The sequence below is a fragment of the Haliotis rubra genome, unplaced genomic scaffold, assembly GCF_003918875.1.
Source record: "Haliotis rubra isolate DU_JTF1 unplaced genomic scaffold, ASM391887v1 Scf80, whole genome shotgun sequence".
In the NCBI taxonomy this organism is placed as follows: Eukaryota; Metazoa; Mollusca; class Gastropoda; order Lepetellida; family Haliotidae; genus Haliotis; species Haliotis rubra.
The window spans coordinates 1,528,006-1,546,483 of record NW_025767524.1 but is presented as its reverse complement, the minus strand read 5'-3'; the positions used below and the strand labels follow the sequence as shown (position 1 = coordinate 1,546,483).

The 18,478-nt window shown below is 40.3% G+C and overlaps 1 protein-coding gene across 3 annotated transcripts in view; it reads left to right on the top strand.

The window, feature by feature from the left end:
• LOC124261587 (BTB/POZ domain-containing protein 7-like) overlaps positions 1–18,478 on the top strand; it is a 46,014-nt gene that overhangs the window by 15,252 nt on the left and 12,284 nt on the right. For all 3 annotated transcript variants that reach the window (XM_046695914.1, XM_046695912.1, XM_046695913.1), the window contains one exon: positions 6,980–8,171. In XM_046695914.1, coding sequence (XP_046551870.1) covers positions 7,025–8,171 — 1,147 coding nt within the window. In that variant the 5' untranslated portion in view covers positions 6,980–7,024. The remainder of the gene's footprint in view (positions 1–6,979; positions 8,172–18,478) is intronic.

Below are 18,478 nucleotides of genomic sequence, written 5' to 3'. Positions count from 1 at the left end.
ATGAGGCTAATGCAGTGTTTCCAATGCTATATTATGCCATGTATTTGATGATTTGACTTTTGTGATCCATTTCTTCATATTGGCAGTAGATCAGGGATAGAAAGTCACTGGTCCATGAGTCTGAGGCAAGTAACAGCTTAGATGGTTTAGTTGTTTTATCTTCTAATTTTGTGAGTTTCCATGAGCACTATTCCTAAATGAGCTGTGGACTAGTTCAGTATTCCCAGTCTACTAGGGCTGGTATGAATGCATAACACTTACCACAAATAAAGGGAATAAATATGAACATATTTCTACAATTCTGTAATTGTTGTATGATTCAACAGGGCTTTAAGGAATGGGCAAATGTGTGTCCAGTACGCACAAATGAAGAGAATGGACACACACACACACACACACACGCACACACACACACACACACACACACACACACACACACACACACACACGATCAGGCACAATATTATTCACTGTACTCACAACACATCTATGACTTTTCTAAGTGTTTGGTTGTTTCTTTCAAAAGCAGTTACGTACATCATTTCACCCAACAGTCCAGATTATCAATGATTCAGTCCAGGCTCTAAAGAAATGATCAAAACCTACAGTTCCCCACATCGCTATGTCACAAGACCATCGTATTGCCTGCAAGGACCCTTAAAACTAATAATTAGGGGCCCCGGGATCCCCATTTTTGTGAGTCAAGGTAAACCCCTGATTCAGTTGAGTGAAACAATATCATGATTATTTATTTAGAAAGTTTTGATGCTGCTGTCTGTGTTAATTTATAATTTCAGTGACCAGTGACCACATTACTGCCCAATTAAATATTTGAGAATGTTGACTAATACCCTGCCTGGCTATATTCCATATTTATCATGTTTATCACAATTTTGAAAATAACAGATGAGTTGAAGCAAAAACATGTTTACTAAACAATTCGTGAATGTCTGATGCCAGTGATTGCAAATAATGAATGGAATTCATGTATTAAAGGATAAGGTGTGATTAATATACGAGTGAATCATAAGAGCTCTCGTGCCTACCCCTGTAGAAATGATTTAGCAGACTAGCAGACACACTTAACACTATTGAAAGTTGACCAGCTGTTTACATTTAATCAGTCCAACTTTTTGCAGAAATGTTACAGCCTTATAACTATAATTAATTATTTACAGAAGAAAATTGAATAGTTTTATTGAAGTTGAACCAGGGTTGTTTCAATTCAGAGAATCAATTATGTCCTCACTTAACATGTTTTCATGTGTGAAAAGATTACTTCCTCAAACATTCAGACTTCATTCCCCCTTCCTTTCATCTAATGATGTGGATAGATTTGTTTCCATGGAAACCATATGTAAATGAATTGATGATCGGACAGCATCTCTCATCTTCCTTAAATGTCATTTTCACAACCTCTCCCATCCTCTGAATCCCACAGAGTAAACATGGTACATAGGGAAATCGTAAACACTTGCTTTTTGAGCTTGAAGTCCATTTTTCGAATTGCAAGGGTAAGGATTTTGGCTCTTCCATCTACTGATAAGGAGAAGATCCAGAGTCAGTTTATATCAGATAAAAAAGCTAAACTGCAGCAGTCCAAGAATTTTAATCTGGAGTGTTACATTTCTTGACTTGCTACACATCTGCCATGCCAGAACATATGGAGCTGACAGCTCCTGCAGCGTCAAGAGCTTGGTTTTGATATGGATGTATGTTTGGTGCAGCACTTCCTTCCACGTGTCCGTGTGTGTCACCATATCGTATTAGGCAGCATGGATTACACAGACTAAAACCCTGCAATGTACTATGCAAATGTGCGTCCCTTGAGAAAGAAACCTATGATTGTGGGTTTGTATCCTGTTCAGTATTTCCACTGACTTAATTATTTATCATGTTTATCGGACACTGTGTCTGGTGACCTAAAATTTTACTGGTCATGAATTAAATTTGCCGGTCATATCCTATTACCATACTGTAAGTACTCATTTTAAAGTTATTTTTAGCCTGGGTATTTCCAAAGCATAACAATTTTTGTGACTATGAAAGCACAGCCAAGACTGTCATTTCGCTTACCCATGATGTTTTAATTTAATACATGATTATTTACCGGACACAGTGTCTTGCTGGCTGTCAATTTACCAGTCCCCAAGAAATTTTACCGGCGATTTTCAGGTATATACCGGAGAACGGAAACACTGCTGATACCCAGAGATAATGTTTCTTGGTTGGGTAGCACCATGTCCAAGCTCATGGGTTTCACCAAAGTGGGGAACTTCTAACTCCTTCTTTACTTTGGGCTTTCCTCCAACATTAGACAGCAAAACTGTTCAAATCTGTGTTAGCCCAAACTAACAATCCCATCATAATTTGTTGTGTGTCAGTTTTCCTCTAATCCGCAGATTTCCACCGATTTTATTTCAAATGGATCAGTTCTCTTCTGTGAACCAATTCAATGACACAATATTAAGTTTCCTGCTGAAAATAGATTTTCCTGTTGCCATCCATGACATTATATTACTTTCTTTATTTCAAGTTGTATCACAATGTATATTTCTCTGCTTCTGGTACTGTCTGTGAAGCCAGTGTGTGAAATTTATGGTGGTCCTGTGGTCCCTGGCAAGTAAAAATTCATCAGGACCACTAAATGATAAGTTTGCAGTGGTCCTGGTGGCCAGTGAATTTTGTATTGATAGTTAAGTAAATCAACAAATGTTATTTTGGACCAGTGAAGTTCAGGCAGGACTGCTAATTATTGTCCACTCACTGGTCCTGTAGTCTAGTGGGAAATTTTGAAAGGTTTATTTCCCTGTGAAGCCCATTTCTGGTGTCCACCTAGACATTGCTGGAATATTGCTAGAAGCGGCGTAAAACCAAACTCAGTCAGTCAGTCGGTTGGATTTGAATAAATATCTTGTATCGTGTATGCTGTTCTGATATAGAAAGAATATGATAGATATAATGCAGGGGGTGAATACTTAAGTCGAATGTTTAGGGCAGACAGTTTTTATTGATGAATGATCAAAGAAGAATTGGGCTCAGATAGTCAACAGACTCCCACACTGTTGTAAGAGATCACTCCCTGGATGAAGTGCTATCAGAATGGCAAAGAAAAGGACTTGAAGTAGTTTCACTGATAACATTGCAGTGTTGCTAATGTCCTTCCTGATCTATAACAGAATATTTGTTGTGATCACACGAGGAAATGCAGTTGAAAGGGTCTTGCATGTTAAAGCATGCCAGTGTTTTTAAGGACCAGTCAAGGTAGTAAATCTAGTTGTGCATATTATTGCTCGCAATATGCAGATCGATAATCAGAGGTCAGTAATCAATCAATAATCGATTGTAATCCTCAAAAATAATGTGGGCAATAACGAGACTCAAGACGATTGAGGATACTTCCTGTTGAGACATGCATGCGAGTATGTTGTTCACATTGCAGTTTTATGAGTCAGGAAACTGCATCAGTAGTTTATGTCTTGATTTAACAAACATAACGATAAGAAACATGCTTTCTAAAGTTCAATTTCATGTTTCATTTTTTATGAATATCGATTACTCTCCCGGGCCCATCGATAATCGGTGACACAAGCGAGATTGATCAATTGACAGATTATTTGGTCAGTGGCTCCAGCACTAAAATCTTGTGCAAGAAATATATAATAACTCTGATAATAAATGATGTGGGTAGTAGGTGACCATGTTGTGAAGAGTATCAAGCTGGGTAGCAGTTGCCCACTTATTGCTTTTGTATATCACAACATGAGGAAGTGAGTTTTTAAGTGTGTTGTACAAGCAGTATAGAGCAGTTCCTGTTGAAGTGACGATCAGTAAACACTGTTGGACATACGGTGCACAGGGTAATGTTTGCATGTTTATGGAAAAGAGGATAAGTATAGACTTGAGAAACAATGGTTACTGTGGTAGATGCTCATTAAGGCCAGCTCAAGATGGCCTTAAAATTATACCGTCTCTTGTGTATTTGTTAAGTTTGTTGATTGTTAATCAATCAGTGTTCTGTTTATGTTATCCGAAAGGAAGTGATATCATAATGCATGTTAATATGTGGTTATTTCATGGATGTGATGTGTATTTTGTTGTAACATATTACACTAAAGTATGAGTCTTAATATATTGATATACGGTATACTTTTTATGTGAAAAACTGTAGATGATAATCTCTACATATACATGGCTGTAACAGCTAGACTCTTTATCATATTTTACCCATCACAGTGAAATTGTCCATACTTGCAAATTGTCACATGTAGATGAACTCACACATATAACTGAATTATATTAGATTTAGAGTTTTGACAATGTGTAATCAGTTGTCATGTATAGAATCAGATGCTGCACATACTGAAACTCATACATCATCAGATGAGGAAAAGTGGAAAAAATATTTTGAAACAACAAAGGTGAAATGTGACACTTTACAGCTGAAGTGAGGACAAATACTGTTGATTGGCTTATTAGCATGAATTCTTTCTATACATGCTGGAGCTTGTACATTCTATAATATTGATGTGATCAATACAGAATGACGACATGGGGCTGATGAGCTGGTCAATGAGTTGCCTAACCTTTTGGGCAACAGTTGCCTTAACCCTTTCACTCCCATCTCATCATGTAGAAGCTAGTCCACAATGATTGTCATGGGTATAGCTTGTGAGCAGTATATTTTGAATATGTCTCTATGCTGGTAAGAAGCAACTGGATTGGATGGTCAGGCTTAGTGATGAGTTGCTTTTAGCAACATTCCAGCAATATCACAGCAAGACACCGGAAACCGCCTAAGTAAAGACCATGCTTAACTAAACAGACCTGATAAGTAAACACTTTTCTTTGGTCCCGGCAAATTTCTTCATTAATTATCACTATTAGAGTCCGGTTAACTAAACTCGGATAAGTAAACAATACCGCTTAACTAAACGTCTTCTCACGGTCCCTGGAAGTAAATTACTTAACAAAAGAGACTGGATAACTAAATTAGCGATCACCACATAATCCGACATGAGGGGCAGTCGTGTCAGTCTCCAGTCAAACAAACATCCTACTTACAGCTCGCTGGCGTCATGCAGTTGACAATACACTGACAACTGGAGGCCAGCCCTGATAAGTTGTTCATTGTTACATATGCATACATATACATGCATATGGTTGTCATTTGCAGGTTTTTATAAGTTTGGATAAGTAAAATACCTGATAAGTAAACAATTTTGGCGAGAAATCCCTTGAAATTTTACTTATCAGGTTTCCACTGTTTATAAAACAACCAGTTTTAGAAATACAGTGCATGATGCAGTTAAGCATGCAATTCAATGGGGCTTTGTCATAATGTTGGCATGCTCGAAAGATTACAGTGGTCCCAAGATTTAACTGTCAGTGAAGACTCACCCAAGAAACCTCTTTAATTTTGCACAATGATGATAACCATGATTACTAAAAATGTCTTTGGATTTTCATAATCGACAGAGACTGGAAAGTTTCTTGTTTTGTTAAACATGTCTTATGCACTCAATGAGATATTTTTTTGAATTTCAATAATTTTCAAAAGTTCATATATTAATATATTAAAATGTGAGTTACAGGCTTGTGGGTATGATGTGCTGCTGGTGCTGTTAGGGTTAATTTTTGTGATTGTTCATGTTAATGTTGTCAGTGTTATTGGTGAAGGAATCAGGAGCCCTGTATGGAGCAGTGTTTGATTGTCTTCAGGTGATGTTGACAGGAGACGATCATCAAACATACACTAGCCAAGGCATGCACTGAGTACACGTCGTTCCCTCCTCGGCCCATGTCACTGTTGTTATCATACGGGCAGCCGCAGAATTTTTCGGGTCAGGAAATTTGGATAGACTTGTCAAATCTCAGAAGGAAACTGCGATGCATTGCAATAATATACTTTTATTTGGTGAACGTCTGGTTTGAGAGGAGGGGTATATGTTATATGTTGGGGTATATTGAACTTTCAGTTTGAATAATGCTGTTCTTCATAACTTCAATTGATTAAACATGGCTGGAAATATGGAATTATATGTCTATACATATTGAAATGAATTACATCTAATGATCTCACTGCATAAGTATTGCCACATACATGAGGGTCCAAATTTGTTACAGTGATGAATTTGTTTCATGTGATCTGAAAGAGGTTTTTGTATAACAATTGTTGTGTTGGTATTTTGTTGAATATTGTGGTATTGATTCAGGCTGATCATTGCCATTTCTCAAACCTTGGGTACCTACAGAGATGCCCAACATTTGTGGCATAATAATTACACTATTGAACCAAAAAATACACTGTTATGCTTTTCCTAACCGCAGATTGTGTTTTTACTATTGTGTATCTTGAATCATTTATATGCAGGAAATGTAATGGAGAGGAAGTCACATGGAGCATTCGACAGGGAACTTCTTGCACATACAGCCACATTTCTTTTGAACTTGAAACACCACATTTGTGTTAGTGCATTACAGTTAACAGTGTATTGTGTGGAGCTTTCACGTGTGTTGCCAAGACACTTTCAACAGGTTTTTCTAAAACCTTGGGAGATGGGGGAACACCCAACAGCTTGAGTTAATGTTCTTGTTAGTGAATGCTCAATATTTCCAATGTTTGATAACTTTGATATTCATTTTTCAGGGATATTCATATTAAACAATTCAAAGTCAAAGTCATTTTGTTTCAGTATTTTTCAGAGGTTGCAAGCTGCTATATTACTTGCATCAATGCATGTTTCCTATGTTACACATACATCTATCTATAGGCCTAGCAAACATGCTAAATGGACTTTTTTTAGCCTCATTGGTTACACCAAAGCCTGAAAACCTCAGTTAGTGTTGACATCACTGCTGCCAAGTTAAGTATGCTAAATTAAGAGGCAGGAATAACTGGCCAGGATTTAAACAGGAACATGGGATTGTGATAAGTTAGGAAATGCTCAGTGCTCATAGTGTTGTTTCTCTGTTTCAGGTGTTGACGATGAAAGTGAACTGTAACCGGCACCAACTGTAGACAATGGGAGCTAACTCCTCCCTACCTGAGAGGACACAGGCTTCTGCAAGGTCTGCCTTTGCCCGCCTCTCTCAGGCCTATGTTGTGTCCGACGGTGAACTTAGTGCACGCGACAAGAAGAAAAAAACATCCAAATTTGCCACACTTCGTAAGAAGCTGATACGAGCAAGACGGCACAGTCGATCATTGGATTATGGCAAGGCATTACGAGAATTAATTTCCACATGGCATGTTCGTGATATAAGTGCATTGGTTCATGAGTACGAGGCTCTTGCAGCATTGAAGGAGTTGGCAGCAGCTGCAAGTCTTGCTCGACCCATTGCCCACACCCTACGCCAGGACCTGGCAACACTCTATGAATACAAATTTTGCACTGATGTGGATTTGATATATCGTGGAGCCTGTTTTCCAGCTCACAGGTCAATCCTGTCATTGAGAAGTCCATTTTTCAGGAACCTTTTGTCTCACCATCCAGACTATGGTGCATCAGTACTGGTAAAGTTGAAAACACCAAGAGTGGATATTCATTTGTTTTCAGCCTTGTTACGGTATCTCTACACAGACGAGCTGAACACACAAGAACTGAGTATAGAGACAAATGAGATCCTGCCACAACTTGCGGAGGAGTTTGGGATACCTAATCAGCTGGAACATGATCTAAAGGTGCTGCTGGACAACAGTGAAAACAGTGATGCTGTGTTAGTCTTTTCCTCTGAGAATGACCAGGCTGAAATGCTCGGGGCCAGTCTGGCTGAGGCCTCACAATCTATGCATTGTTCTAACCGGACTTCAAAGTTGGAGTTCCCTTGCCACAAAGCCATCTTGGCAGCAAGGTCTCCATTTTTCAGGAACTTGATCATCAGACGAGCTCGATCTGGTGAGGAACTGACAGAACGGGCTCTGCATACCCCATCTAGGATAGTATTAGACGAGTCTGTGATCTCGCGGCGGTATGCAAGGGTTCTGCTTAACGCAGTGTACCAGGACACAGTGGACCTGTCGTGTATTGTGCGAGGTAGTTCCAGCATGTGCAGTCTCAGTGAGGTCCAGGCAATGGTGTCCAGTGGGCGGTGTCAGATGACCATAGTAGACGAAGCAATGGAGATCTATCAGATAGGACAGTTCCTTGACTTCCCTGTTCTATCTCAGGGTGAGTATACTATAAGTGTGAAAATATCCTTAGTGTTAGGAATATGTAACTATGTTGACATGAGGAAAGACTATGCTCAACAATATTGGAGGTAACCTTATAGTCATGTTATGATAAAAGTAATAGGCATTGGTTATGTATGCATGAGCAGTTATTGTCAGATTTTGACAGGGTTCAAAATTAGCATAAGTCCCTTTTCTAAACTGATACTTGTCATCAGTTCAGGATCAGGAACTCAGAAGCATATAATTGAGTTAGCAAACTTGTTAGTGGTGCTTGATTCATTCCTGTTGAGCTGCTAATTGGCCTCATCCCAGCACCATACCCAGTTCCCCAGTCCGCCACGTTTCCCCCTTAACATGCTCAGGTAAAGGAAATAACATGAGTTGAACTGTGTTTAAGGTATTTTTTATGCATTGTATGAGTGAGTGATAAATGTTTAGGTCGGTTTTTAGCAATATTACAGGACATCAGAAATGGGCTTCACATTGTACCCATTGGGGAATTAAACCTGGATATTCTTCGTGACAAATGCATTGAATGAACAGGATAATATTAGCTTAGTCAGGTATTTTAATTTTTAATTTCCAACTTCAGAAGAAAAATTGAAAGGTATGATATATCTACGTATCATTTCATGTAGAAATCATTGTCAGCAATCAAAAACAAGAGGTTATCTTGACCAGCAATAGCAAAACAAGAGGTCACCTTGACCAGCAATAAGAGGCCACCTTGACCAGCAATAGCAAAAGAAGGAGCCATCTTGACCAGCAATAGCCAAGCACCTTGACCAGCAATAGCAAAACAAAAGGCCACCTTGACCAGCAGTAGCAAAGAAGAAGCTATCTTGACCAGCAATAGCAAAACAAGAGGTCACCTTGACCAGCAATAGCAGAAACAAAAGGCCACCTTGACCAGCAATAGCAAAAGCAAAAGGCCACCTTGACCAGCAATAGCAGAAACAAAAGGTCACCTTGACCAGCAATAGCAAAAAGAAGGAGCCATCTTGACCAGCAATAGCAAAAACAAGAGGTCACCTTGACCAGCAATAGCAAAAACAAAAGGCCACCTTGACCAGCAATAGCAAAAAGAAGGAGCCATCTTGACCAGCAATAGCAAAAACAAGAGGTCACCTTGACCAGCAATAGCAAAAACAAGAGGTCACCATGACCAGCAAAAGCAAAAAGAAGGGTCCATCTTGACCAGCAATAGCAAAAAGAAGGAACCATCTTGACCAGCAATAGCAAAAACAAATGGCCATCTTGACCAACAATAGCATAAAGAAGAGGTCACCCTGACTGGCAATAGCAAAAACAAGAGGTCAGTCACCCTGACCAGCAAAAGCAAAAATCAAAGCAGTCACCCTGACCTGCAGTAGCAAAAACAAGAGGTCACCCTGACCAGCAATACCATGATAAGCATGATGAGTCAACAGTATATGCCCATTTTATGCACATGTTAAGCGCTTGTTAAAAAGGAACTGATGCCCATGGTCTGCTGCCCATCTCCTTGCTACATGTTGTTGGTCTAAAGGTTGTCATTGGTGCCATGTGTCATTGTTCCGTGTACATTAGTTACTGGTTACTGCTTGATTGAGAAGCTTCGTAAATGTGTTGGGTTAACTAATGCTTAGTCTCTGAATATATATAATTTTGATGCAAACAAATAATTCCTTTTTAATTGAAAAGGACCCCAGTGAGTTGGTTGATTCACAGGAACCTGAACCTGAGGAAATCTAGACTTCCTTCATTTAGGGCTCTACCATTGCAGTGAGGGCTAAGCAGAAGGATAAATAGTGCTTTTCAGGGACTGTGAGACAGACTAGTGTTTGCAGGAAAGTTGGGTTTAAATTGTGCACAGCTATTACAACATTCAAACAAGCATGCTGGGATGCAAGCAGGCTACTTCTTGAAGAAAGGATAGTTTTCCTGTCATGCATTCAAAAGCATAATCATAAGAAAGCCATTTATGAATGTTTTTGTGTCAGTTTTATGCATGGTGATAAACTGTAAGCAAAAGCTTAGAATAAGATTAACATTTTTACGAGTAAAGAAGAGCCTTTACACAAGTAAAGTAATGGCCATGGACCAGATGATCATGGTGAACTGGAGATCTTGTTCACTAGAAGTGGTAAAGATTTGTGTACCACTATCCAATTAAGATTATAGAATGTCTGTATCTACATAAGAAGACAGTAGATGGTGTAGCTGTATGAAGAATCATCTGTGTTACATGGAATAAATGACAGATTGAAAAAGCTGAACTTGAACTTGACTGTGAGATATAGTTGAAACCACAACCTGCCCTGAGCTGAAGTACGTGTAGCAGCCTGGAACATGTTGAGAAGGCTGTGTGGTGTGTGTAAATCACCTCCACAAACACAAGCAATGAGAAAGTCAACACTGCTCCTGAAACTGACATGGCTATACGAGCAAAGGGGAGCAGATTGTTGTCCTGAGAGTCTCTGCTCCAGCGTATTGCTGAACAAGGGGAGGTAACCAGAGCACTTTTTGTGGCATCATCACCGAGATGCGGTGTATGTTCAACAGCCTAAAACCTTGCTGCAAGTTACAATAAACATCATGTAGTGTTGTCATGGAATTGTCAGGGGCTTGAAAGCGTTCCTGTAGAACATATGGTTGCAATTAGGGGATTTTTGAATTTGTCTGTTCAGGCAAAAATGGCAAGACAGTTTCAATTTTGATCATTTGTAATTTGTTGGGTGTATAAAAGGATAAAATGTCAAGGTTATTTAGTAGAAGTCACAGAACCAGTTCATAATTGATGTTTCTAGACTGTTTGTAAAATTGTTTATTATATGAACATGGTGTCTTGTCTTGAACATGGTATCATCATGTCAAATATTTCTGTCAGGCAGTAGCTTGATGACTTTTGGCTCGCTATCATGTTCATATCATTTGTGAATAGGGTAGTTGCTGGAAAAGAAAAGATTCACACCAAACTCCATTCAAGACATTTATGTGTAAATTAAATAGAATTATTGCTTAGAAGATCTCATATACCATGTGTCATATGTTTTTACCCATTTACTGCAATAGGATATGGGTCATTTTTTCTTTTTCTGTTTCTAACCATGTACATGCTTACAGTTTGAAAATGAGCTGTCCTTTGTGTTGGATACTATTTACACTAATTTTTAAACTTATCCTATCTCCATATGCACTTCTCTCTCTTGCTTCGACGCTGAGTGGAACGAATGAGAAATTTTCCTGTAGGCCTCTCTTGTCCATACGCCCGTGTTCCCCAGGCTGCTCTCTTTATCGGACAGGTCACTAGTCCCTGGCTAAGCGTGCAGCATGTTCCCCTGTCTACCCACGTGACTACCTCAGAGTGATCATTCTACTTCTTGTCACACCACTGTGTGGACGTATTGTGAGAGTTTTCAGTTTTCCTTAAAAGTTAACATGAGAAATATATCATGGGTAGTTAACCCAAAGTAGCGTAATTTTGCGCACAATATAACAATATTTTCTTCCTTGGATCCCCTCTTATCATGTGTTGGTTGTATTGACCTGTGTTCCTGAAGCAAGCGTTGTCGGGAATGTGCTCCCTTTTCAAGGACGTTTTTAGAGCATATAGACATGCTTGCTCCGTTGGCTGGCAGACAGAGCTCGTAAGTGAATGATGACAAATAACATGTGTAGGTTTATACCACCTAACACGGGTTACAACAAGGGAGTATTAATTGCTGTATTGGATGTGAAAACTTATGGGCCGACACTGTTTTGAGAATACAAACAGATTTTAACATGACATGATTAAATATCGAGGTAAAAAACACAGAAATGGGATCGATTTGGATCAGTCATTATACAAATAGGGCCTAACGACACCAATCGATTTTGACAGAATCGCCTATGAAAACAAGTTGTAACTCGGAAACTAGGCAAAGCAGGAGACAAAATTAAATGACAGTAGATTGTGAGAACATATAGCTTTTATTTTCCACAACAACTGTCACGATTTCAGGTTTATACAAGCCTGTAAACAAGATAATTTAACCCCTAAAATGTAGATGAATTCTGCATCGGCCCTCAAAGCTATTCCTCATATGACGTCACAGACGCGCGCCGCTCTGATTGGTTGAAATTTCGTTCGCGGGTGAGAATTGTGCACTGTTGTCAAAAAGGTCGATTTAAGTCAATTAAAGGTCGAAATGAGTAGTTTTAATGACGGGGTTTCATTTATAACGATGCCAGTTAGTGATTGATGTATTTTAACCCCCTAGGGTTTATGTGACCTTTAATGGCAACTCTGTGGCAGGTCATTCACCCTGACAAGTGAAAATATAACTTTTCTATCCCTTTTCTATAATTTCTATCCCTGTCATGGCTATGATCACTAACTTTCTACATCTTATTGTACAAAAATATAATTGAGTTAGCAAACTTGTTAGTGGTGCTGGATTCATTCCTGTTGAGCCACTAATTGGCCTCATCCCAGCACCATACCCAGTTCCCCCAGTCCGCTACGTTTCCCCCTTAACATGCTCAGGTAAAGGAAATAACATGAGTTGAACTGTGTTTAAGGTATTTTTTATGCATTGTATGAGTGAGTGATAAATGTTTAGGTCGGTTTTTAGCAATATTACAGGACATCAGAAATGGGCTTCACATTGTACCCATTGGGGAATTAAACCTGGATATTCTTCGTGACAAATACATTGAATGAACAGGATAATATTAGCTTAGTCAGGTATTTTAATTTTTAATTTCCAACTTCAGAAGAAAAATTGAAAGGTATGATATATCTACGTATCGTTTCATGACAATAGAAGGCTCGTAATACGGAATCATTGTCAGCAATAGCAAAAACAAGAGGTTACCTTGACCAGCAATAGCAGAAACAAAAGGCCACCTTGACCAGCAATAGCAAAAAGAAGGAGCCATCTTGACCAGCAATAGCAAAAACAAGGTCACCTTGACCAGCAATAGCAGAAACAAAAGGCCACCTTGACCAGCAGTAGCAAAAAGAAGGAGCCATCTTGACCAGCAATAGCAAAAACAAGAGGTCACCTTGACCAGCAATAGCAGAAACAAAAGGCCACCTTGACCAGCAATAGCAGAAACAAAAGGCCACCTTGACCAGCAATAGCAAAAAGAAGGAGCCATCTTGACCAGCAATAGCAAAACCAAGAGGTCACTTTGACCAGCAATAGCAAAAACAAGAGGTCCATCTTGACCAGCAATAGCAAAAAGAAGGAGCCATCTTGACCAGCAATAGCCAAAACAAATGGCCATCTTGACCAACAATAGCATAAAGAAGAGGTCACCCTGACTGGCAATAGCAAAAACAAGAGGTCAGTCACCCTGACCAGCAAAAGCAAAAATCAAAGCAGTTACCCTGACCTACAGCAGCAAAAACAAGAGGTCACCCTGACCAGCAATAGCATGATAAGCATGATGAGCCAACAGTATATGCCCATTTTATGCACATGTTAAGCGCTTGTTAAAAAGGAACTGATGCCCATGGTCTGCTGCCCATCTCCTTGCTACATGTTGTTGGTCTAAAGGTTGTCATTGGTGCCATGTGTCATTGGTGCCATGTACATTAGTTATTGGTTACTGCTTGATTGAGAAGCTTCGTAAATGTGTTGGGTTAACTAATGCTTAGTCTCTGAATATATATAATTTTGATGTAAACAAATAATTCCTTTTTAATTGAAAAGGACCCCATTGAGTTGGTTGATTAACAGGAACCTGAACCTGAGGAAATCTAGACTTCCTTCATTTAGGGCTCTACCATTGCAGTGAGGGCTAAGCAGAAGGATAAATAGTGCTTTTCAGGGACTGTGAGACAGACTAGTGTATTGCAGGAAAGTTGGGTTTAAATTGTGCACAGCTTCTACAACATTCAAACAAGCATGCTGGGATGCAAGCAGGCTACTTCTTGAAGAAAGGATAGTTTTCCTGTCATGCATTCAAAAGCATAATCATAAGAAAGCCATTTATATGAATGTTTTTGTGTCAGTTTTATGCATGGTGATAAACTGTAAGCAAAAGCTTAGAATAAGATTAACATTTTTACGAGTAAAGAAGAGCCTTTACACAAGTAAAGTAATGGCCATGGACCAGATGATCATGGTGAACTGGAGATCTGGTTCACTAGAAGTGGTAAAGATTTGTGTACCACTATCCAATTAAGATTATAGAATGTCTGTATCTACATAAGAAGACAGTGGATGGTGTAGCTGTATGAAGAATCATCTGTGATACATGGAATAAATGACAGAATGAAAAAGCTGAACTTGAACTTGACTGAGAAATATTTGAAACCACAACCACAACCACAACCTGCCCTGAGCTGAAGTACGTGTAGCAGCCTTGAACATGTTGAGAAGGCTGTGTGGTGTGTAAATCACCTCCACAAACACAAGCAATGAGAAAGTCAACACTGCTCCTGAAACTGACATGGCTATACGAGCAAAGGGGAGCAGAATGTTGTCCTGAGAGTCTCTGCTCCAGCGTATTGCTGAACAAGGGGAGGTAACCAGAGCACTTTTTGTGGCATCATCACCGAGATGCTGTGTATGTTGAACAGCCTAAAACCTTGCTGCAAGTTACAATAAACATCATGTAGTGTTTTCATGGAATTGTCAGGGCTTGAAACGTTCCTGTAGAACATAGTTGCAATTAGGGGATTTTGAATTAGTCTGTTCAGCCAAAAAATGGCAAGACAGTTTCAATTTTAATCATTTAATTTGTTGTGTGTGTAAAAAGGATAACATTTCAAGTTTATTTAGTAGAAGTCACAGAACCAGTTCATAATTGATGTTTCTAGACTGTTGGTAAAATTGTTTATTATCTGAACATGATGTCTTGTCTTGAACATTGTATCATCATGTCAAATATTTCTGTCAGAGACTTTTACTTTATCATGTTCATATCATGAAATAGGGTAGTTGGGAAAAGAAGATTCACAAAATCCATTCGACATTTTGTGTAAAGACATTGCTTGCCATATACCATGTGTCATATGTTTTTACCCATTTACTGCAATAGGACATGGGTCATTTTTTCTTTTTCTGTTTCTAACCATTTACATTCTTACAGTTTGCAAATGAGCTGTCCTTTGTGTTGGATACTATTTACACTAATTTTTAAACTTATCCTATCTCACGATTTGCACTTCTCTCTCTTGCTTCGACGCTGAGTGGAACGAATGAGAACTTTTCCTGTAGGCCTCTCTTGTCCATACGCCCGTGTTCCCCAGGCTGCTCTCTTTATAGGACAGGTCCCTAGTCCCTGGCTAAGCGTGCAGCACGTTCCCCTGTCTACCCACGTGACTACCTCAGAGTGATCATTCTTCTTCTTGTCGCACCACTGTGTGGACGTATTGTGAGAGTTCTCAGTTTTCCTTAAAAGTTAACATGAGAAATATATCATGGGTAGTTAACCCAAAGTAGCGTAATTTTGTGCACAATGTAACAATATTTTCTTCCTCGGATCCCCACTCATCATGTGTGGGTTGTATTGACCTGTGTTCCTGAAGCAAGCGTTGTCGGTAATGTGCTCCCTTATCAGGGACGTTTTTAGAGCATATAGACATGCTTGCTCCCGTTGGCTGGCAGACAGAGCTCGTTACACTTCAACAGTTGATCACCCGACAAAAACCCCGCTTTCAACAACCAGTACTAACTGCTCGTCATTTGGAGATTCCCATGTCGGAGGGTGATGATTTTATTGGCGCATCGTCAGATGTCTACTCGTCGTTCCGCCTCATCGAACTGCTATGTGTTGCCAGCCGACTCATACAGCCGATCTACATCGTCAAATCACCGAACCGATTCACCACACTGAATCGGTTCGCCACACCGAATGGATTCACCAGGACGAACCTTTTCGCCAAGGCGTATTGGATCACGACATCGACTCAATTCGCCATATATAAGACTGTTTCTTATCGCCAAAATGGTTCACATCATCGGTTCGATTCATCGCACCGAAACGGTTCGCCTCGCCATAACGGCTTTCTTCACCGAAACGATTCACCTCGTTGAACCAATTCACCTCGGCCGGAACATTTCACCTCACCGGTTCATCTGATCGTTCTAGATCTCTCCATCGGCTGAGATCATTTAAACGTTTCGGATTACCAAACTGATCCAGATCACAGTCACGATCCAGATCAAAATGCCGATCCAGATCACATCAACGTTCCGGCTTACCATTCTGAATCAGATCACTAAGCTGAACCGATTTACTAGCCCGACTCGTCCCGTTTCACCAGGCTGAACCGCTTCATATCGCCGAACCAGTTCACCTGGCCGTTCAAGATCACTGAATCGTCAGCATTCATCGAACTGTCAGCATTCGTCAATAATCCGTTCCTCGGACCTTGCCTACCAATTGAGTTGATTCACCGAATTCGGCGATTCACCACTCATGTTATTTCCAACACGGCGCATCTTACCAGCCTATTGGTTCTTCAGAGCCTATGCAAATTGTGTCTGGGATGCCTCCCAAGACACTTAACCCACATCGAACTTCGTCTTTGTTTTCATGGTTCGGGCTATGCCAGTTGCCTTTAAGGTGCAGGAATTGTTTTGGTTGATTTGACACACATAATTGCTTGGTTCACCGACCACCTACAGCTACCTAGAGGAAAATACCAGATGTTTTATTTATTACATTCAACATGAAGGATCTGGACTTGTCAACACTGGTTTTTAACATCCTCAACGAGGATCGTGAACTTGCATCTAGATAGGGCCAAATTTGTCGAACTCTGCTAGTTTTCAACACGATCCTAGTTTTCAGGGCATCTGTGCTGAATTCCTCACCACGGAGTGGCAAGCTCTAAGCACGACAAACTGATTTGTTTATCCGATTTACCTTACGGCTTGTGAGGCGTTTAAAGTTTTTAGTCACATAACTTATCCCACCTGGTACCCTTTTTCTGCTGGTTGAACAGAGGTAGTAGCTATGTGCTTCACCATGCCGAATCGATTCACATTTGATGTCAGTAGCGCAGTCATCTAGACATATTACGCTCGACACTTGACTGTCTGATGGTCCCAGTTCTCAAGATTCCTCCGTGACCCGGACTCATCTCATTCCAGATTTAATCTACCATCCGATCTTCACCTTTGATGAATGATTCGCTTCAAAGAATCTATCTTCCGCGTAGATATCAGCACTACGACCACCCGATAGGGCATTACTAGATAAGCTTGCTAGCCAGGAATACTTTACGACTCTTCACTGAGTCTTGTTACTACAGACTACTCGCTGGGTGCAATCATTGCAGATGGTTAGTCATCTTCAGCACCTTGCGTTTAACATCATCAGCAAGTTTCTGGACAGATGACACATGGGTCAAGTTTTTGTGCATGGTCTCGTCAAGTAGTCAGCATAGCGCAGCCCGGAATATATGGGTTGTGACTCGCCCGGTTAACCGAGGACTGTGTTGTCCGGATGTTTGTCGCATCGTGGGTAACGTTTGCAAATGGCGGACTACTGTTTGTTTACCGGAATTTTGATGATTAGAGTGACTATGAAGTGCCCTGGCAGACTTGTCTTGGTCCCACGAGTCGGATATCAAGTCCAGCCTTCAAAGGCTAGTAACAATGAACGGTACCATTCCCGGTAAGAATGATTGTATCGGGATTTTGTCAGCCAGTCGAGAGAGACTGCTTATCGAGGGTGACAGACAGAAACACCCATGAACGTTTTGACTTTGGCTGGGGTTACGCGGTTTTCTACACTAACTCAAGCACTGAGTTCAGAGGTCACTGCAGTTATTTTCCGGACTGTCACCAGGCAGCAATCTACTACCTTTATCACTCCACCTGGCGACCATCATTTTGTTCGGCCAACCAAAACGTTCCTGAGGTCGCCGATCGTACAAATTTCTTCACTTTGTTACAATGTGAACGTTCCTGTAGATTGACTGACAATCTCCATGCGCCGAACCTACTACATTCAGCACTCCATTAGTACTGGCATGGTAGCTGGACTAATTGAACGTTCCTATCTCAGGAGATATCTCTTTGTCAGAGGCAAGAGTTGCTAGACCTTTCATTTCCCTTGACCTGGGACCTCACATCCCGATACATCCAGACTATCGGAAATATCTTCGATTTACTTTCAAGGGGCGTCATTGATACCAATGGAGGGCACTGCTGTTTGGTATATGTACGGCCTCGTGGCTTTTTACTCAGGTACCCAATCCGATAACAAGCTACCTGCATTGTCGAGGCGTGACATTCGAGAAGTATATCGACAACTGTGTTCAAGCCCGGCAGGATCCAGTCGTCCTTCATCTCCACAGGCAATTCATCATCA